The following is a 21635-nucleotide window of genomic DNA, read 5'->3' as shown; positions in this document are numbered from 1 at the left end:
ATGACGACGCAAGGTGCACTGATGTCTATCGACTCCCTGATTGACTTTATGCACATCAAAGGAATGCCGCCAGAGTTTTCGCAGCAGCTGGAAGCTATGCGCACCGCGGTTGTGAAGCTGAAGCTTCCGCAGAAGCAACTGCAGATTTCGGACTACTTCGGCGTGCCGAACCCGTGACGCGTTCTTCAGAGTAAGAAATAAAGTCTTGTTTTTGACATCCTACTATCTACAATATTTATTAATTGGTGAAAATAGCGAAATGAAGCCTGGAGCTACAAAAGGTACGTCCAGCGACGATTTTTTGGCGGCAGTCCAGATATATCGATCACCAATTATAACGATCATATTTTTAGGTTTTCTCGATATCGTTATAAGTGGACTGCACTGTATATCCCAGACAAGATCTGTGATAAATGTGATAAAAAAGGTGGTGTACTCGTCCAATATACCTGTGTCACACGGGCGCGCAAAAAGTCTAAGTAAGCGGTCTTTTAGGAAGTTGAAAGACTTTTAACAAAGAAGTGTTTGAGATGCAGACACACGGCAGCAACGATCTCCTTTTAGTGTTTTCGTTCGAAGACGCTAGCGAAAGCGTGGCGCTAGCAGTTAAAAAAGAAGCAATGAAAATTAAACGATGTATCACCATGTACAAATTCAAGACTTGTTGCACTGCTCGTTTCTTCAAATAAATTTAAGAATAAGAGATGAAGAAACACCAATGTGAAAGTTTTTTGCACTAGATAAGGAAGCATTCCCATAACTAGCGACGTGCACAAGTCCATCTGGCACCACTAGGTTTTTATTTACCGTATTTGTTTTTCGCTGCTCTCGACACCTTATGGGCGACCGTACGGGAGAAAAAGCGAGGATCGCAAGCCTCACGGCCTGCCTTCTCGCTCTGGAAAGCGAGGCAGATGCTGCAAAAGCCGCCAAGGAGAGAATAAAACAGCAACTGCTATTCAGCAATTCCGTGCTGTGCGCACTGGAGCTGTCAGAGAAGGCCTGCATTCGATCGATCTGGGCCTTCAGACGAAACGAGAGGTGGTTCGAGGAAACTGTACCTCACCTCGGTGAGCAGAACTTCAAGCAATCTTTTCGAATGTACCCGTCCACATTTCGTTTCATTGGGGAGAGCTTGCGCAGTGAGCTCGAAAGACAGTGCACCAGCATGCGTGAAGCCATCACTCCTGAGAAGCGAGTCAGCATTGCCCTATACAAGCTGTGCTCGTCAGCCGAAGATAGGACTGTGGCCAACCTCTTCGGCGTTGGACGCTCGACAGTAAATACCTTATACAGGCAGTTTTGCGAGGCTGTTGTCGCTGTACTGGAACACAAGTGGATCAAAATGGTGATCGCAGAGGAAATGACGAGGCACATTCAGGAATTCGAGGCCGTCACCGGTTTCCACCAAGGCGTCGGAGCTTTGGATGGATGCCACTTTCCAATCTCGCCATCTAAGGAGCATGCCACAGACTACTACAACTACAAAGGCTGGTAAGTGGCCTAATACCACTTCTTAATGTAAAAAAAGCATGATTTATACCGTATTTTAATGTGCCTAGAAAACAACACTATTCAACCTTTTTGTTACGCTATATAGTTCACTCCTAGCTCTGCCACAAGGGCAAGTCCACATCGCAATAAATAAAAAAAGCGATGCCAAGTGCTTTAGTCAACGCACAATTTGGTTCCTACCATCTCGCATCATTTACAGGTACTAGAGCAAGCCAAGCAACGCAGTTTTCACGTAAGCATTTTAATGCAACAGCATGAGATGCCAGATTGCATTTGCAATGATAATTCCGACATGCTCATAACGGCTGCAGAAAGCAGCAGCTCATCTGCAGAAAACTTAATGTCTATTACCTACTATGTTGAAGATATATCACAAGGCTGCAAGAAAACAAAAACATTCCCGGCTCCATTATTGACCACAGAAAGCAGCAGATTCTTAGCTGTACACAAATATACATGCTTTTGTGATAGTACTTTAAGGTAGCTGCACGACTGTAACAACTACAAAACACACGCACACACATTTGGTGTCCATTGTTCGCTGCATTCACCTTATGTGCCACGCTCTTTGTTTTTTGCAGGTGCAGTATCATCTTGCTGGCACTTGTGGATCACAGATACCGCTTCAGGTATATCAACGTTGGAGCACCTGGACGCTGCCATGACTCGCACGTGTTTGGGTATTCGCAAATCTCCAATGCTATTAAGGGTCCCCTTTTTAAAGCTCCACTTGCCACCATACCCGGGACAGTAGTACCGCCACTAATTCTGTGTGACCAAGCATTTTCATTGGCACCCAGCCTGATGAAGCAGTTTGGACACCGCGGGAAGATTAGTGAAAGTGAAAAAGAGTTCAACTATCATTTAAGTTCAGCCAGGAGAATTGTTGAGAATGCATTTGGAAGGCTTAAGGCCAGGTTCCGCTTCACTGCAAAAAGGATGGAGTGCCATGTAGGCAATGCTCGCTTAGTAATACGGGCATGCTGCATGCTAAGCAACATTTGTGAGCACTTCAATGACAATGTCCACCCGCAGTGGTTAAATGAGGTGCAGCAGTCAGACGTTGACTTCCCGCAGCCGTCATGCACAACAGAAGCCCAAGTTGGAAACGCAGCAGACATGAGAGCCGCACTTGTGGACTACTACAGTCAAGTGAACTAAAACGCACCAATCACAAGAATCGCCGGAAAGAGTACAGGAAATCGCATCACTATTTATTAAAAAAAATCAACCATTGCATCTACAAGTTTCTCCTGCAGCTTTAATGCTTTGGTTCGAATTTCCATCTCCTCTTTATGGGCGGCTTCAAATTGCCCGCTCAAGAGCCGCTGCTCATTCAGCATCTTCTCCTTGATTTCGGCACCTGTGTACTTCCTCCGTTTTCTGCGGGCGCCATCTCCACTGTCGCTTGAGCTGTTTCTGCGCCCGGTGACACAGTCTTGGATGTTGCTTGGCTGCTGAGGTGCTGATGAAGCCTGTGTGAATTTGGGTGCATCTACTTCCGTATCGTCACTTGACGATCCGGCCACCATGCCAGAGATGAGCTGCATTTCAAGAAAATGACAGAAATGCGGTGATTGCACATTTTCACATGTGAAATAGCCATTAATAACTGTGTGCTATACGTCTGAGTGATGGAAATGTCACATAGAGAAGGAAATGTCAACAAGAGTGCTTTTTGTGTTACAATGCCGACTCCCACACGAATCGCTTAACCATTACGTTTACCCTAAGGACTGGTGTAATGGTTCCAAAAGCTCTGTGATGCCGAAATGGCAATGTGAGTGCAGATGTATTTCAGCCACTGCAGTATTTGTCCCATAATGTACTCTTATGACTGTTCCTGTTATATTTGTTCTGGTTTGTGCCACCATGTCATGTTAAATCGTACTTTATTGTGGTGATGTAACCGATTAAACGCAAAAGAAAATGCTTTCTGAAAATATATTTCTTTGTTTTTTTTAAAACACTACAGCAACAATATCTCGGAGAACATGGCTAAAGGCAAACATAAAGCACCAACGGGGTGCACACTGTGCTACACTGGTACAAAGAGTGGGTTACAGCTTCAAAGAACAAAAAGCCACTGCCATTGCACTTAACGCTGCTACTTGCTTGCAATAAAGAATGTAGCTGCCACTAGAAGTTACTTCCTCAACTGAGGGACTGCTGCTTGCTGGGCTCGAGCTGATCCCAGCCTCCTCCATTAAAGAGGGGTCATTCATGGGTAGGCTTCCAAGAAACTTATGGATCTCTACAAAAAAGGGCCAGTTTGGTGGGGACGAGCCCGTTGTCTTTTCTTTAAGGCATTTCCTGAAGAATACGAAAATAAATGATTAAACATATGTTACAAGACTGACAACTGCACACCGAGAAAACCACTGGTACATGCGAAATGTACAATCGCGCGGCGAAAAGTAGAAAAAAGCGAATTGTTAAACCTGCGCCACATCAATTGCGCATTTCCTTCTTGTTACATGACAGGTTTGCGTGCTCAACAAGCAACAAAGATGCGTTTCTTGACGTTTGTACTTAAACGTGTAACTGCAACATCGCGTCATTGTAAAGCAATCCCACTGCAAATCGTCGAAAAAAAAACGTGTGCAGCTAAAACGCGCGATAAGCATGCTTCCAAACGTGGCCATTCACTTGGCGTTCAGCGTTTTGCCTACGGTGGGGCGTCGTTTCGAAAAGATTGTTCGGACGTTTCCCACGCCAAATGCGCTTCACCGGCTCGCAAAAAAAATTCTGCTCAAATAGCCAGTAAACTTACTGGAAGCGTTCGATAATATACCTGCAATACAATTTCAAAAAATCATTTTTTCCCATGATCCCTGTTGTCGTGCCACTTCCCTCCTCACGCTTACAGGCCGCTAAGACACGTCAAGCTTACTCAAATAATTTGCCTCACCTGTAGGTGTGTGTCAGATTTTCTATTTTCGTGTGCCCTTGGTCCTTCGTGCGGGAGACACCCGCACTTGTGAGCGCAGCCGCGATGCTGGCGTACACCTCGCCGTTGTGCTTCTGCGCTCGCAACAAGTGCAGGTTGTCCTCCCAGAGTCTGATTAGGCTCCACGTATCTGCTTCCGACCATTGCAGACGCTGCCTTTTCCGTGGGGCGCCGGCTGCTTGATCTGCGGAGTTGGCCATAGACGCTCGGACTCGGACCGCTTGAATGACGGGCAAACACACGACTGCCACGCTTTCCTCGCTTGTGCAAAATGGCGCGGCGCGAGACCCAGTGTCACCACGTGATATTGCCGACGCGTTGTAGCTGCTTACGAGAGTAGAAAAGGAAATAACCATAAAAGAGTTCATTACACCTTCTGCAAGACATGAAATTTGTTTTCACAAAGAGTTTTGGTGACAGAAAAATAAGCATTCGCACTTTTTTTCCCACCACTCAAAAATTGCTGGCGCTCACTGGTTTCGAGGCTACTCATTCGCAGCCGTAAAAGAGATCGACGAACGCCATTTACGAAAAAGACCGTTTCTGAAAAGGAGTTCGCTCTGTGCCGTGTGTCTGCTGTCAGGAACTCCTTTTCGGAAAAAGACCGCTTACTTAAAAGACTTTTAAGTGCCCATGTGACAGGGGTATAAACCAGTTAGTCCGCGATCGAGCCAGAAGTGACTAAATAAGCAACTTTGTTGCAGACTATGTTGCCCGCAAAGTGCAAAATAATATGAAATTGCAGCCGGAAATGGCAGTTGCGAGCTGTTGGATGCGCCGCGTTAACTGCAGTGCATACGAGTCCTCAAACGGAAGACCTTTGTGATCCTTCAGTCGTCACATCAATGGCCCAAGACGGGTTCCAGCAGGTGAAGGATTTTTTTATGTTGCCAACACTCGGCTGAAAGCAGGCGAAAGATGGGCAACAGTCACCTGCTTCCCAATATAATCTCTTCACAATAAAGCCCACGAATGGACTGGGCCCTTTGTTAGTGGACTGTCTATTTGAAACAGTATTCAACAGAAACTTTTCTCGCATCCCTTCACTGTTTGAGGTGCCGTCAGGCATAACTGCTGCTGCTGAAGTGACAGCCGCGCTTCAGAGAGGCTCTCAGAAGTGGTGGTGTCGTTTAAAGGCAAACTACCCAAATAGAGATCTTTTAACACATCAGGACCAGGCCCTTGCAAATAAGTGGCTTAGCCGCGTTTCAAGATTGTTGAAGGACAAGGATAAAATTAGGGGACTTACGTTCCGGACTAATCTATACCCAACCAGGGCTCTAACTAATAAACAGAGCACAGACCCTGCTTCGAGGCTATGCCGCCTTTGTGATGAAAAGCCAGAGACAGCTTTCTATATTGCCAGGAATGCGTGTCCGTCCACCTTTCTCGCACAGAACGCCACAACTATGTCTCCAGACAGGTCGCCAGGTTGATCAGAAAATGAAATCCGGCTCTCACGGTCCGTGAGGAGCTGCGATTTACCACAAGGAATGGCGTCAGACTCAAGCCTGACCTGGTTGCCGAGTCTGGCGACCAGGTGATGGTGATTGACCTGGCGATCGTCTAGGACGCTAATGAAGGTGTGCTTAAGCCCAAGGCGTGCGAAAAAGGTGCAAAGTACCGGGTCCTGAAGGATCTCCTATCCGCAGAAGGCTTTCTCATCGTGCGGCATTGTCTTCGGAGAGAGGAGCATGGTCTGTAGGGAAACTGTGGAGCTCGGGTTAGCGCTTGGGTTTAGTTGGCACGATTTCGCTTAAGTTCATCAGATTTAAGGGGGAGTTTGATTTGCCTTCATAGGTTTCGCAACAGAGTATAAGCCTTGAGCTCATTTTAGTTTCCTTTTTGTTTCGCATTTCGCTATGATCTTCCTATGTTGATTGTTGAATACAATAATTGACTTTTCTTTGTAGTTGTGTTTTTTAGTTAGTTTCTCTCATCCCTCGTGTTGTTCATTTTTTTCTGGTGGCCATGGCAATAAAGACAAGTATTTCAATACAATTACACTATAGCTTCCATGGATAGTTCATACACATGACGTCCTTGAGAAGGCCAATGGGGACTGCAAATGCTAACGTTGGCTGGGAGTAATTCCATTCCTCTTCTGGGCCTTGCAAACGTCCTCACACTAAGTCTTGTCGTGGTCACCTCGCACCACACAAGGCTGTGAAAATGTATGTTTTTTTCCCCAGTTTGGAATGTTTCATGAAAGCCTTGGCATCGACGAGTCAACGGTGTCGTAATAACGAGCCCACTCTTCCAGTTGATTTTGGCAAAAGACTTGAATGATGTGCTCTCTGAGTGGGCACACTTGTGATAGCTGAAATGTATATTGTAGGTGGAACAATAGGATGATGAGACACCTCTTGGGTTCAGGGTTGTTAGAAATTTCATGTCTGTCTTGCCCGCCCTTAAACAACATGATGTCTGTTTTGACAAAGTACAGGCTTTGCACGATCTCCTGACGTGTACATGCATTCATATATACGTCGTGGCCAGGCACCGCTATGACAATACAAGAATGATAACTAAGCAGAAGAAATCGCAGAGAGGGACTGTTAGCCAAGAGTCATCTGCGCTAACACAGAAAGATCTGGCATTTCTTATGTCAAATATGCACACATCTCTGGGCAAAATGTTTTTTCTAGCTTTTTTTTCCTTTCTAGTAAGCTTGTGGACTATCTGAAACTGTGTCGCCGGCTATCGGGAAGGCCAGTGGGGAAGATAGCCTCTCATTGTGGTGTGGGGTGTAGACTATCTCGTGTAGGTTGTTGTCCCGGCAGCCGGAACAAACAACGTCGGCACGGCCACCGGTCCTCAAAACTTCAAGGCGAAGTGTGGCCATGTGGGCGCGGCAGGAGAGGCAGGAGGTGCCACGCTACTTTGTGAGCAACGCACCTTGGAAGACGCAGCGGCGTTTACGGCGTGACCTGCCCCTGGACAGTGTCCCGTGGCCATTCCGGGGCTGCACACTGGCGGACATCGAGAAGGCAGCCGGAGGTGCCCAACTGCCTACCGATGCTGCGGTGGAGTTCTGTGCCACGTGCCGTGTGACTGTGCACTATCAGTGCCACTATAAGGGTGCCATGCACGTGGCGCAGACAAAGACTGCTGCTGAGGGGATGGCCACCACGAGGAAGGCTTCAAAACCAGCCCCGCTCAGCCAGCGCTCGGACACTGACCTGGCGGCCCTGTGCTGACAGCGAATGGGGGAGGACCCCCATTTCGCGGCGCTGCTGTCAGGGCTGCCACTGCCCACAACCAGCGAAGGGCCATCGATGGACAGCGTCCCCACGATGGACGTGGATCGTCTGTTAGAACTATAGGGCCACGCGGAGCCTCCCCCCCCCCCCCCCAGAATGCTGCACCAGGCCAAATATATGTTTTTTTTTATTTCTGGAGTGTATTGCTGTGTTGTTTCATTTTTTTTTCTTAAGCAGCAGTTGTGGAGCGAGGCTGAGGCTAGCTGTTGCCCATTGCATGACGTCTTTTTATGGATGGGCGACGACCGACTGTCTTTGCAGACCGGTATATAGGGTGAATTAGGGAGAGGAGGATGTGGGGATCTGAGGCGCGCCCGCGACCGTTTCGCCAGCATTCCGTCGCACGGCCACACCCTTTTGCTTTTTCTGCTCTGGTAACGACGCGCGGCGATAGACAGCGCCACATGCGGGCGCGGCACACGGTACGTGCACGCTGAGGGAGCGGTCTCTCCTCCGTGGTCGGCGCCGGGTAAGCGTGTGTTTCCTTCGTCCGCATCCCCTTTGGGAATCGCCGGACTGTAGCCTGCCTGGGGTGGCCTTTGGCACCTCGGCAGGCGTGTTTACTTAAGTGCTAGCTTCGGTACCATAAGCCAAGCCCACAGCAGTGCCTAGTGCTTGAAGTGGTCGTACCACACCAAGCCGCACTTGCCGTAGGCCTATGCGTACGAGGTTTGCCCTAACAATCGCGACCAGGCCCAGTGGTCATAGTGAGAGTGCGCAGCATAGCCCCGAGGGACCTTTTCCCGATTGGCGTGTCAAAGCTCGCCATTGCCAGCTGCGACGTGCTCGCGGTTTTCCCTTACTGTGAAAGTCCGCGTGTGGGTGCCTTTGCTCTCCGCGTCCCGGGAGCGGACGTTGTACTGTTGTTCGAGGTGCCGCCAAAGGCAATAAAGTGTGTGTTTTGTATTGAAACACTGTCTGTTTTGCCGCGCTGCGCTAAACGCCCAAGTAGTTGAGCGCCCGGAGCGGTGCGCTTCACGCGAGTAGGTGACGAAGTCGCAGCCCTGTGGCTCGCTAAGGGGGAACCCGCGGTGATCCGCTACGGTGAGTAGCGGGGTCACCATAACTTGAAAAGTGAGCAAACACAGAAATCATACATGCTATTCACTTGCGTCGTAATACGCGCTGTTCACCTGGAGCTTGTTTTACGCTCCACAGCAGACAGTTTCTTGGAAGCTTTTCGGCGTTTCACTGCACGTCGTTGATTCCCTTTAGTGATTTACTCGGACAATGCTTTGTGCTTTAAATGTGCTTCTCGCGAACTTCATGCTATGTATGACACTATTAGGAGAAGTCAAGTCGGCGATTATCTGTGTGCTCATAGCATCACGTGGAAATTCTCTGCTGACCGTGCTCCTTGGTGCGGCGGATTTGGGAGTGTATGGCGAGGTCAGTGAAAGACAACTTAAGACACCTGCCCATTTCTTACATCGCAAGCAATTGACTGCTCTCCCCGACTTGCAAACTGCATACGTGGTGCCTAGCTCCCATACGGAGCTTCTTAAAACTTGGATACAGCGACAAAAGCTTCAAAAAGACTTCTGGAATCACTGGTATAAGGAATACTTAATACTCCTTAGAACCGCTCATAATAGGCTGGTGGTGGACATTACTAGTATTGCGGAAAGCAATATAGTGATAGTGCGTGACAATGCTCTGCCCAAGTTGTGTTGGAAATTTGAGCGCATTCTGAAAAACATTACGGGACACGACGGCATTGTTCGTGCATGTCGCCTAAAGCTAGCAGACGGCAAAATTGTAATGCGGGCTATACAACATTTGTGTTTCCAAGAAATGCGCTCGCAGCAATTCATGGGCCGGGAGTGTTAGAAACAGTGGACATAGGGTGCAGGAGAGGAAGAGAAGGACAAAGAATGGCACGTGGGGTGGTTCTTGGATCTACACCGCAATAAACGATCGCCGAGACACTCTGCTCTTCATCTCCAGGCATATTAGTCCTTTGAAGCCGGTTTTTTACGAAAGAAGTCTTCGGATATTGCAGACAAGTGGATCCAGCCATTTAAAATGGGAGAAAACCAAGGATCGTTTATAGTACATTTTGAGAGGACTTGTGAAAGATTGACCTGCCCTCCTGATATGTGGGCACAGAAGCTTCCCACAGCCTTCCTGGACACGAGGAAACCAGGGCAGTGGTGAGAGCCACAAACCTCGACACCTAAATAACAAAACTCTAGAGGTTGCGAAATCCCAATGTGCTTCGCTGAGTTTCAGTCCAAACTTGCCAAGCTTGTACTGAGATAACGAGTTTTATGCCAGTGTTATGGGACAAATGGCCATTACCAAGTGTACATGGCCAGACTTTATTGTGCATTCAGCAAATTGGCTTGCCATTGAGCATATATTTTTAAAGGAATAATAGTGGAGTGATATGAAAGTAAGGCTTCATTTTATGCAAGAGATGCCGTATATTTCCAGGGATTGAAGATACCCACTGGTGCATAAAGGTGCATTCAGCCGCTGCCAAAAGACAGCCTCCGTGTTAAAGAGCTGACATTGACGATCTGGGACATGGCATATTCGAAGGGTCGAAGACAGCCGGGCCTTCAACAGTCTGAAGGAGGCATAGGTATGTGGCTTTGTGCTAATGGAAAAAGAGGACTGTGTCAACCATGTGCAAAAGCGCATGGGCAGAGCTCTTCGAAACCTCCTGTACAAAGAGCCGAATCAAGGCCAAGCCTTGGTGGCGAGCGCAAATTGACAGGTGAGCTGGTCACAAAGCTCACTTCATATTATGGATAAGCTTTGCAAAGTAACCAGGGTACTATTGAGGCCATGCATAATGCTGTCAGGGCAACCTTTTATCACGTTCCATCAACTGGTGCAAGCCCTCGGCCCTCTCATTATCCAACTGGTGAAGAGTCATGGTGCAAGTACAACAGGGCTGTAGCCAAGCAGGAGACTACTTCAAAATATCGCTACAACTTGTCAAAGTATGTTTTTCATGCCTTGCGGCCTGTTTACACACGTCTCTCTGACAAAAAACTGCTGGAGCGTTGTCAGCGAGGCAAAACGCAAAACACAAACGAGAGACTGCACTCCACCATGTGGACACTCGTGTTAAAGAACAAGCATGCATCGCTTCTCACTCTTGAAGCGGCTGTGGCTGAAGCCATCGCAAGATTCAATGCTGGCAAAGGAAGAGCAGATGCCGCCATTCTGAAGTAGCTGCACCTGCAGCAGAGTGTTGTGGCAGCTGAAAGATGCTCGCAAAAGGACAGTCGCCGACTAGTGGCATCGGAGAAAAAACATGAGCCTGCTGAAAACTTCAGAAGTGCCATGAAAAGGAAGCGCACTTAAGAAAAAGACGATGACTACATTCCTGGTGGCTTATAACATTGTTAATTCACCAATTCACACTTTTTGTTAAAAATAAATGCTCTGCATGCTCTTAAAACTTCCTTTCCTGTTTTCTCAAAACATTTTTCAACACACCCTAAGCTATTGCCCCCAGTATCTTTTGATGTAGCAGTTGTATTTTCATAATTCTTGCAGCATTTAAAAGCTTATACATTGATTAGTATAACATAACAAAGAAATTACCTTTTTTTATTCAGAACAGTGATTTAATTATCATCAAAACTAAGCAACAACTTCAAGTGTTTCACAAGTATACTTGTTAATGTCATAACTCTGCTACCAATAAAGCTAAAAATAAAATGTTGGTTTTGGTGCATTCCCTGGCTTTCTCAGAATGCTGTCATATCGAATTAGTAGCAATATTTTATGAGAAAGATGTCAAATAGCTGGGCAGAATGTAAGTTTATATAACAGTCAATAGTTGAAAATCTGGAAATGATAGCAAAAAACTAATTGCATATTTGTTTTCAGCTGTGAAAAATACATATAGTATAAAAATTTCAGTTGGAAATTCTGAAAATTAAGAAAAAAAGTTTTTCAGACCAGTGTCTCCCCTCAAGCGTATGAAAGGAAGCTTTAGCTACAAACCTTAGACACTCTCTAGGCACACTTATCCCACAGTCATTTCAGCACAGAATATTTTGTGACTGGACTCCTCAACTTTTTTTTTGTCCTAGGCCTCAATCTATATGTAAATAAGAATCCGAGAGTCGACTCTGAAAAGGCTTTTAGACTATTGGAATTACTTTTAAAGGCTTCTTTAAAACATAAAACCATTTCAAAAAGTTAACTGTCTCAGGCAATTGGTGGTGCCGATATTCTTGTATGGTTCATCTAATACTCATGTCTATTCAGAGTCCAGAAGGCTCGATGGTATCCTTCGTAAATGGATTAAACAGTCCTTGAGTCTGCCCGGTGGGTTCCCCAATCTACATACTGGTTTCCGGCAAAATTTGGGGGGTTGGGGATAATTCAACTTGAAAGGGTCTCTCAGTCACTTCAATTCAAGGGCCTGGCCAGATTACTCCGGCTGGGCAGTCCATTCGTGGACTGTCTATTTGACACAGTACTAAATAAGAACTTCACTCGCATTTCTTCTCTTTTCGAGGTACCGTCGGGTATAACCGCAGCCGCCGACATAAATGCTGCGCTCTAGAGAGGATCACACAAGTGGTGCACACGTTTAAAGGGGAATTATATGAATAAAGATCTAGTAACACACCAAGATCAGGCCCTCGCTAACAAGTGGCTCAGCCTCGATTCGAAATTGTTAAAGAATGGGGACAACATCCAGGGACTCCGTTTGCGGACTAACCTGTACCTAACCCGAGCTTTAAACTGACCCTACTTTGACGCTATGCCGCCGTTGCGGTGAGAAGCCCGAGACTGCATTCCACATCTGTCAGGAATGAGAGTCTGTGCACCTTTCTCGCACAGAATGCCGGAACTATGTCTCCAGACAGGTCGCTAGGTTGATCTGGAAAAGAAATCCGGCTCTCACGGTTTGTGAGGAGCTGCGATTTATGACCTGGGATGGCGTCAGACTCAAGCTTGACTTGGTTATCGAGTCTGACGACCAAGTGATGGTGATCAACCTGGTGATCGTTTGGGACGCTAATAAAGGTGTGCTTAAGCACAAGGCAGTTGAGAAAGGTGCAAAATACCGGGTTGTGAAGGATCTCTTTGATCCGCAGAAGGCTTTCTCATCGTGCGGCATGGTCTTCGGAGCGAGGAGCATGGTCTGTAGGGAAACTGTGGAGCTCGGGTTGGCACTTGGGTTCTGTCGACATGATTTGTCCTATTTAAGTTCTTTAGTCCTAAGGGGGAATCTCATTTGTTTAAACAGATTTCACAACAGAGTTTAGCCTTGCTCTCTTTTATGTTTTCTTCGTTGTCTCGCGTTCCGTTTTTGTGTTGGTTATTGATTTCAATAATTGACTTTTTCTGTTTTGTTCTTTTTTTTCACCTGACTCGTGTTGTTCATTTTTTTCCCGGTGGCCACGATAATAAAGACAAGCAATTCAATACATGTACACAATAGCTTTCCGGGGATAGTTAATTACATGATGTCCTTGGAAGGCCAGCGGGGACAGCAAGGGGCAACCGTTGGCTAGGAGTAATCCCATTCCCTTCCTGGTCCTTGCCAAACGTCCTTACACTAAGTCTTGCCATGGCCACCCTGCACCACACAAAGCAGTGGGAATGTATGTTTTTTTGCCACTAATTCTGAGTGGCCATCACATTAGACAGAAAAGTTCTTGTAGTTCACATACTACTTGTCAGCCTTTGCACCCACTGAGTGGGTGAATGCGATAGAAGCAGAACCTGAAGTGCGGGATGTCCGAGATTGGATTGTCTGTGTAGATGAAGACTGTGTTTGAAGTCTAAGCTTTTGGCAGTCGGGCATTCTGGCACATCCTCGTCGTGTGTTCACTTTGTGAAGTGGTGGGTAAGACTAGTATGTTGATACTTCTATCGTCTTCAGAACGTGGGCATAAAACTTTAGAGGGCCGCTCACCAGGTTTGACAATTTTGAGCTGAGAAGCGCAATGTGTAGACGAGGCGTTCATGATCACATATGCCAAAATTTGCAACGCTACGCGCCATGCAAATGGGTCAAATTTTAAGATGAATGCTGTTCCCCCCCTTGTGCCGGCGCGTGCCCAGAGAATGAGGGCATGACATGTGCGTATCAATGGCCCTACGTACACAGCAATGCAGTGTCGTTGATCTTCTACGTAGACGACTCTGCTCCGACGTTGCAAACAGTGACACGTGACATGGCGAAAATTATTTAGCACGGCATGCGTACTTCATCTACTTTGTTGCTTGAAGAGATTACTAAAGCTCTAGATAAATAATGAGATGCTATAAGGGAATGTGAGAGTCTTTTTTCCATTTTTCTCCCGTGAATCGCAACGAGATGCGGGGCTAATGTGTCGGCGTTTCGCATGCGTTCATGTACCTGCGGTCAGCGTACCAAGCAGATAACCGCCGTGGAACACTTTTACGCATTCGCGCACTCACTGCGCTCATCGATTCTACCGCGTCCAAGTCAGCGTTTCGAAACCATCGACCTGATTGGCGCGATTCACCTGCTCGAATACTCGTGGCAGCAGGTTGAAGCAACGACAGTTCGAAATTTCTTCAAGCGTGCTGGCTTCAGTGTGTGTGCAGGCGACGCAGATGATGCCAGTGACACATCCACCAGACTTCGGACATCGTTGACGAAGCTTGCAAAACTCTGCAAGCTGAAGTGCTGGAGCGGCAGGGCGTTACAGAAGGAATTTCCTTCCCCGACTTCAGAGACGCAGGCAGCGATGTGCAGACATCTCCGGACATGTCCGACGAAGCCATTGTTGCCTCGGTTGTCGAAGTGTTGCCAAATGATAGTGATGAGGACGACATGGAAAGTGACAATACGGGTAAGCCAGGTCCGACAGTGGCTGAAGCTGCGCATTGCGTCAGCGTCATGCGGGTATTTGGCGAGAAGGGGGGGCTGGCGGAAAAGCTGGCTCACTGCATAAGTGAGTTTGAGGCCGCTGTTGTTGCGGCTAGGCCGCTGCGTCGTCAAATGAAGATTACAGACTTTGTCACGCGAAGTTAATAAATTACTGCACATTTTTTGTTCTTTCATTGCACTCCCTGAAGGTTTCTTTTTTTGCAAGTAAGTGAGCGACCTGACGCTGTTTTGGTTAAGCAGTACTACCGTTTCGTATGTACTTTTTCTGAGCTCCGGCCAACTACGGTTTAACGAGGGTCCACTGCACCAGACGAATTTGAAAAAGTTTTTTGTGGCAGTGAATTCGTTAGGTGATAAGCTTCTATAGTGAATCCGTTCCATGGTAACGTAAAGAAGTGTTGCAGGGCTCCTGAAAATCTTCAAAGACAGAAGCGAAACGACTCACATGTAATGCAGTGGGACCAGAAATCAAGAAGCTCCAAACATTTGTGTCAGCAGCACTGACAATGAACGTTGGATGTTTAGGAAGCCAGAATATACAGAATCGTCGCTTTTCACGCTTGAGGTGCTAAGAAGACTAATACCTTCACTGAGCTGGTGCCTCATGGACGATGAAATTTTCAGCTTCATTTTTTTTTTGCAACGTCTTCCTCGAAAGAAGAAGAAAGGCCTGTGATTTCTCATGACATGCGGTGGTTTTCAAATGTTTCGTTTGCAGGTATACACACAAACGTAATTTCTTGCGAATCTGGTCGTGCAAACAGTTATCTTTACATGCCATACTGATGATTTGTTGTTCTGCGGTCAATTGTAGCCAAAAAATTACAATGTCCAAGTTCGGCTGACTACACGATATCTAAATGCAGTACCTTTTGTGAGTTAACTGTGATGTGATCTGCACACATGCACTTTGAAAATGCTTAAATGATGCTGGCAATCAAAATGTAAAGGCTGATGCACAGCAGTGACTAGCAGCGGTCGCTTGACCATTTTCGACTGGTTGCAAACAGTCGCAGTCACGAACCGTCGCAAAGCGAATGCTTTGGCTAGTCGCTTCCCGACCGATTTTTCAGTCGCGCGACTGCAGTCGCAAAGCTGCTGGAATCAATCAGCGATGCTCAATTTTTATTTCTTTATTTTTTTTTTATTTTACTGGCTTCCTGCCGCCAGATACAAATGAGTGTGTTCCTCTGGGTCTGTGGCCCCATGGCCACCACGCAATGCTTGGCTTGGAGATGGCGAAACGCAGCAGCTCGAGCAAAGTGTCGAATTTACGTGGCGGCATTTGCAAGAAGCCGAGAAAATAAATTGTGAACTATCCTTCCCCCTAATACAGAAGCATTTTTTGTCTTGAACTTGACTTGTCACAACCTTCAAATCAGCGCCTTCGGAACGCGTTTTTTTTTTTCATGCCTTTGCAACGACCTAAGACACCGAGTTCGAGACGCATTTGTGTTGCAGTGGAGGCAGTGGCAAGTCAAGATAAATTCAAAAGCGTTTATGAATAGGTACTACTCTCTGAAATACTCCTCGTAATCTCAGCGTAGCTCGGGCAGTAGGCGGGTTACATGGCCGACCAACTCCTGCGATCGAAGGGACGGTCATACAAACAACTGGCTTGTTTTTTTGGAGGCATATGTGCTGCCAGTTCTGACAACATGGCACAGTGCACTAGCACCATGACAATCTTTTGTTATTCGCTTCAATCGAACTCCTTGACGCTGCTGGGAACTCTGAGCGAGAACGGACGAAAAACAATAAATGCGGCGCGCTCGGTTTGCTCCGCTCACTCAGCTAGCGGCGATCAGCTGATCGGCGCCGGTCTCTAGAGTTCTCGCTGATAACGAGACCTGGATGAGACTTTCCGGTTTTGCGACTTGCGGTCGCTTGCATGCAGCCTCTGCCGGTGTAAATATCAGTCCCTTTTTGGTCGCCAGTCGCGAATGGTCACGCGACCGCTGCTAGTCGCCGGTGTGTACCAGCCTCAATTCTTTAGCGTTCTGCCGGCGTTGCTCATCCCAAATACACAGAACGCTCAATCGAAGAGCACTCTCTAAATGTCAACGGGTAAGTACTGCTTAGTGCTTGTCTATTGTGTTGTGCCAGTGCTGCTTAATACGAAGATGCAGTATGCTCAAACGAAGACCTGCCGATTTATATCGTAAAGCACTCGCAAAATAAAAAAGGGTATGTAACGCTCAGTGCTTGTCTACTATGTTCTGCCGGTGTTGTTTATTACGAAGATGCAGTATGCTCAAATGAAGACCTGCTGGTTCACATTGTAAAGCACACGCCCAATGAAAAAGGCATATACCACTCAGAGCTTGCCTTTTGTGTTGTGTTAGTGCTGCTTATTGCGAAGATGCAGTATGCTCAAACGAAGACCTGCCATTTTATATCGTAAAGCACTCGCCAAATAAAATCGGGTATGTACCGCTCAGTGGTTGTCTACTATGTTCTGCCGGTATTGCTTATTACGAAGATGCACTATGCTCAAATGAAGACCTGCTGGTTTATATTGTAAAGCACACACCCAATTGAAAAGGCATATACCACTCGGAGCCTGTCTTTTGTGTTGTGCCGGTGTTGCTTATTACGAAGATGCAGTATGCTCAAACGAAGACCTGCCGTATTATATCGTAAAGCACCCGCCAAATAAAAATGGTTATGTATCGCTCAGTGCTTGTCTACTAAGTTCTGCCGGTGTTGCTTATTACGAAGATGCAGTATGCTCAAATGAATACCTGCTGGTTCACATTGTAAAGCACACACCCAATAGAAAAGGCATATACCACTCAGAGCTTGCCTTTTGTGATGTGTTAGTGCTGCTTATTACGAAGATGCAGTATGCTCAAACGAAGACCTGCCATTTTATATCGTAAAGCACTCGCCAAATAAAATCGGGTATGTACCGCTCAGTGGTTGTCTACTATGTTCTGCCGGTGTTGCTTATTACGAAGATGCACTATGCTCAAATGAAGACCTGCTGGTTCATATTGTAAAGCACACACCCAATGGAAAAGGCATATACCACTCGGAGCCTGTCTTTTGTGTTGTGCCGGTGTTGCTTATTACGAAGATGCAGTATGCTCAAACGAAGACCTGCTGTTTTATATCGTAAAGCACCCGCCAAATAAAAATGGTTATGTACCGCTCAGTGCTTATCTACTATGTTCTGCCGGTGTTGCTTATTAAGAAGATGCAGTATGCTCAATTGAAGACCTGCTGGTTCATATTGTAAAGCACACACCCAATAGAAAAGGCATATACCACTCAGAGCTTGCCTTTTGTGATGTGTTAGTGCTGCTTATTACGAAGATGCAGTATGCTCAAACGAAGACCTGTTTTATATCGTAAAGCACTCGCCAAATAAAAATGGGTATGTATCGATCAGTGCTTGTCTACTATGTTCTGCCGGTGTTGCTTATTACGAAGATGCAGTATGCTCAAATGAAGATCTGCTGGTTCATAATGTAAAGCACACACCCAATAAAAAAGGCATATACCGCTCAGAGCTTGTCTTTTGTGTTGTGCCGGTGCTGCTTATTAAGAAGATGCAGTATGCTCAAACGAAGACCTGCCGTTTTATATCGTAAAGCACTCGCCAAATAAAAATGGGTATGTACCCCCCAGTGCTTGTCTATTATGTTCTGCCGGTGTTGCTTATTACGAAGATGCAGTCTGCTCAAATGAAGACCTGCTGGTTCATATTGTAAAGCACACACCCAATGAAAAAGGCATATACCGCTCAGAGCTTGTCTTTTGTGTTGTGCCGGTGCTGCTTATTACGAAGATGCAGTATGCTGAAACTAAGCCCTGCCATTTTATATCGTAACGCACTCGTCAAATAAACATGGGTATGTACCGCTCAGTGCTTATCTACTATGTTCTGCCCGTGTTGCTTATTACGAAGATGCAGTATGCTCAAATGAAGACCTGCTGGTTCATATTGTAAAGCACACCCAATGAAAAAGGCATATACCACTCAGAGCTTGTCTTTCATGTTGTGCCGGTGCTGCTTATTACGAAGATGCAGTATGCTGAAACGAAGACCTGCCATTTTATATCCTAACGCACTCGTCAAATAAAAATGGGTATGTACCGCTCAGTGCTTGTCTACTATGTTCCACCAGTGTTGCTTATTACGATGATGCAGTATGCTGAAATGAAGACCTGCTGGTTCATATTGTAAAGCACTCGCCAAATAGAAATGGGTATGTACCGCTCAGGGCTTGTCTACTATGTTTCGCCAGTGTTGCTTATTACGAAGATGCAGTATGCTCAAACGAAGACCAGCCGTTTTATATTGTAAAGCACTCGCCAAATAGAAATGGGTATGTATTGCTCAGTGCTTGTCTATTATGTTCCGCTAGTGTTGCTTATTACGAAGATTCATTATGCTCAAATGAAGACCTGCTGGTGCATATTGTAAAGCACACAAGCAATGAAAAAGGCATATACCGCTCAGAGCATGTCTCTTGTGTTGTGCCGGTGCTGCTTACTACAAAGATGCAGTATGCTCAAACGAAGACCTGCCGTTTTATATTGCCACGTTCCATTTCACAAGTTTTTGTTATCGTTCCGAAACACCACACGATTCTCGGCGCAAACCGCGCCTGCAGGTTTCGAGAAGGTTCCGGACTGTAGTAGATCATTTCGATAAGATCACGCCCACTGTGCGAACGGTACAGATTGTTCTGGAACCTACGCCACCGCCAGCGATAACGCTAGAACATTCGTCGGCAAGGGTATAAATGCCGACGCGCTTCGCCGCTTGTCAGTTGTTGATCGAAGGCCGACGCTGCGTTCGCCGCTATCAGTCCGAGACTGCTATCTGTGCAAGACTGCTGCTGTAATTAGACTTTCCCTTTACCGGGCACAGGTTCGCCCAAATAAACAGTTAAATCCCAACACGAAGTTTCCTGTCTTTGGCCACGTCACGACCCTGTGACATCTGGTGGAGGTGCTGCTTCGTTCATGTACCGGACGCCCCCGTCAAGCCGTGAACCCAGCCCCCGTCGCGGAGAAGACACCGACGCCAACCAAGAGCAGCGAACGAGCCGCCGACAGCAAGGTCTCCCACCGGAGTACGGCCTTCTACAAGACAAAGCGCGGAAGACCAAGACCATGACCTCGACTGCAGCGACAATGACAACCGGAGCGTCCCAGCCTGCGATCGTCATTCATCAACCCAGGGAACCACCAACATTCCATGGCTCATCGTTTGAAGACCCGGAAACCTGGCTAGAAACATACGACCGTGTGGCCGCCCTCAACCACTGGGACAACAAAGAAAAGCTCCGTCGTGTGTACTTCTACCTGGAAGACACCACAAGGACCTGGCTAGAGAATCGGGAGTCCACGCTCCGAACGTGGGATGTCTTCTGCGGCGCATTTCTGCAAACGTTCGCAAGCGTCGCTCGCAAAGAGAGGGCCGCTGCTCTACTCAAGACCCGGGTTCAGCTACCAAACGAAAAGGTTGGAATTTTCACAGAGGAGATGACCCGCCGGAATCGTCACGCTGACCCAGACATGCCTGAGGAAAAGAAAGTTCGTTTCCTCATGCGAGGGGTCAAACAGGAGCTCTTCGCGGGACTAATGAGGAATCCACCGAACACCGTCCAAGAATTTGTATCCGAGGCGACCACCATCGAAAAAACGCTGGACATGCGCACCAGACAGTATAATCGTCGCCTGACTCCAGAATGCGCTGCTGCTCAAGCCAGTGACTCCGACGACCTGCGTGAAACGATCTGAGCGATCGTGCGGGAAGAGCTGCGCAAACTGTTGCCTTCGGCGCAGCCTCAAGTGGATTCGATCGCCGACATTGTGCGAGAAGAAGTCCGGCAATTGCTTCGAATTCCCGAAACACCGTCGCCCGAGTCAGAAACTATGAGCTACGCCGCTGCAGTGTGCCACAACGCTCCTCCCCGTCCACGCCAAAACGCCGCCCCGTCACACTTCCGTCGCCAGACGCCACCGCCGCCACCACCCCAACCGACGTCCTACCGTTCCCCAGCGGGCCAGCGCAGTGCACCGAGGAAAACGGACGTTTGGCGTGCACCTGACAACCGCCCGCTCTGCTACCACTGCGGCGAGGCTGGGCACACATACCGCCGTTGCCAGTACCGACAGATGGGACTGCGTGGCTTCGCCGTCAATGCACCGCGTCCGCAGCCAGGAGATCGGCCACGTGACATCGCCGACTACCTGGCAGGAACTCAATGGACACCACGAAGTCCTTCCCGTTCGCCGTCGCCCAGCCGCCGCATGTCACCGCACCCCCGGCAGTACTCTGGCCCAACGCGGGGCCGGTCTCCTAGCCCGTATCCGGGAAACTAAGGGCAGCAACCGATGGAGGTGCGGTTGCTGTGCGACGAACTACCGAAGATCCTCCGACGACGACGACGACGCGACGGAGCTTTTTGAACACAACACCAACCAGGCAAAGCCCTGAAGGCAAAAGCTCACTTACCGAAGGTGGCCGGACGACGCAACATGGAAGCAGCAAAACAAGCCGACGCAGCCGTGACCCGACGCCACGCCCTAACTGTAATGCGAGACGGCGAACTAGTGACCTCGACGTTCTTATCGACGGCCACAGTGTGACTGCTCTCGTCGATACTGGAGCCGACTATTCTGTCATCAGTGGGTCGTTCGCCGCAAAGTTAAAGAAAGTTAGGACAGCTTGGAAAGGCCCTGAAATCCGCACAGCCGGAGGTCATCTCGTAACGCCTGCAGGAATCTGCACAGCGAGAGTCACCATTAACGGCCGTATTTATCCTACAGACTTCGTAGTCCTACAGCGTTGCTCGACAGATGTCATCCTTGGCATGGACTTCTTATGCCTCCATGGTGCTGTCATCAACCTAAAAACAAGGTCGATAACGTTATCCACAGAAGAAGCACTACCGCCGCGCACGCCGTCAGGACACCACGCCTTGAATGTGCTGGAAGAACAAGTCACCATTCCGCCTCGTTCTAGCGTCATTATTTCAGTCGGCGCTCCTAAATCACCGCCGCGCACGCCGTCAGGACACCACGCCTTGAATGTGCTGAAAGAACA

The 21635-nt window shown here is 47.7% G+C and overlaps 3 protein-coding genes across 3 annotated transcripts in view; 1 reads left to right on the top strand and 2 right to left on the bottom strand.

Moving 5' to 3' along the window:
- Window positions 1–21635, bottom strand: part of LOC119163854 (uncharacterized) — a 254482-nt gene that overhangs the window by 57703 nt on the left and 175144 nt on the right. The gene's annotated exons all lie outside the window — the stretch shown is intronic.
- Window positions 1169–2720, top strand: LOC142769171 (uncharacterized). The gene is made up of 2 exons (XM_075872143.1): window positions 1169–1494; window positions 2097–2720. Exons 1-2 carry the CDS (start codon window positions 1169–1171, stop codon window positions 2674–2676), a joined length of 906 nt encoding a protein of 301 aa, XP_075728258.1. The 3' UTR covers window positions 2677–2720.
- On the bottom strand, window positions 2709–9606 carry LOC119165070 (uncharacterized). The gene is made up of 3 exons (XM_037417263.2): window positions 4427–9606; window positions 3666–3828; window positions 2709–3059 (listed from the first exon to the last, which is right to left on the bottom strand). The coding sequence occupies exons 1-3, from the start codon at window positions 4831–4833 to the stop codon at window positions 2733–2735; spliced, it is 897 nt and encodes a 298-aa protein (XP_037273160.2). The 5' UTR covers window positions 4834–9606; the 3' UTR covers window positions 2709–2732.

The sequence above is a fragment of the Rhipicephalus microplus genome, chromosome 8 (assembly GCF_043290135.1).
Source record: "Rhipicephalus microplus isolate Deutch F79 chromosome 8, USDA_Rmic, whole genome shotgun sequence".
NCBI classification, from domain to species: Eukaryota; Metazoa; Arthropoda; class Arachnida; order Ixodida; family Ixodidae; genus Rhipicephalus; species Rhipicephalus microplus.
Note: the sequence above shows the minus strand (reverse complement) of the source record. Positions and strands in the feature narration are given on the sequence as shown.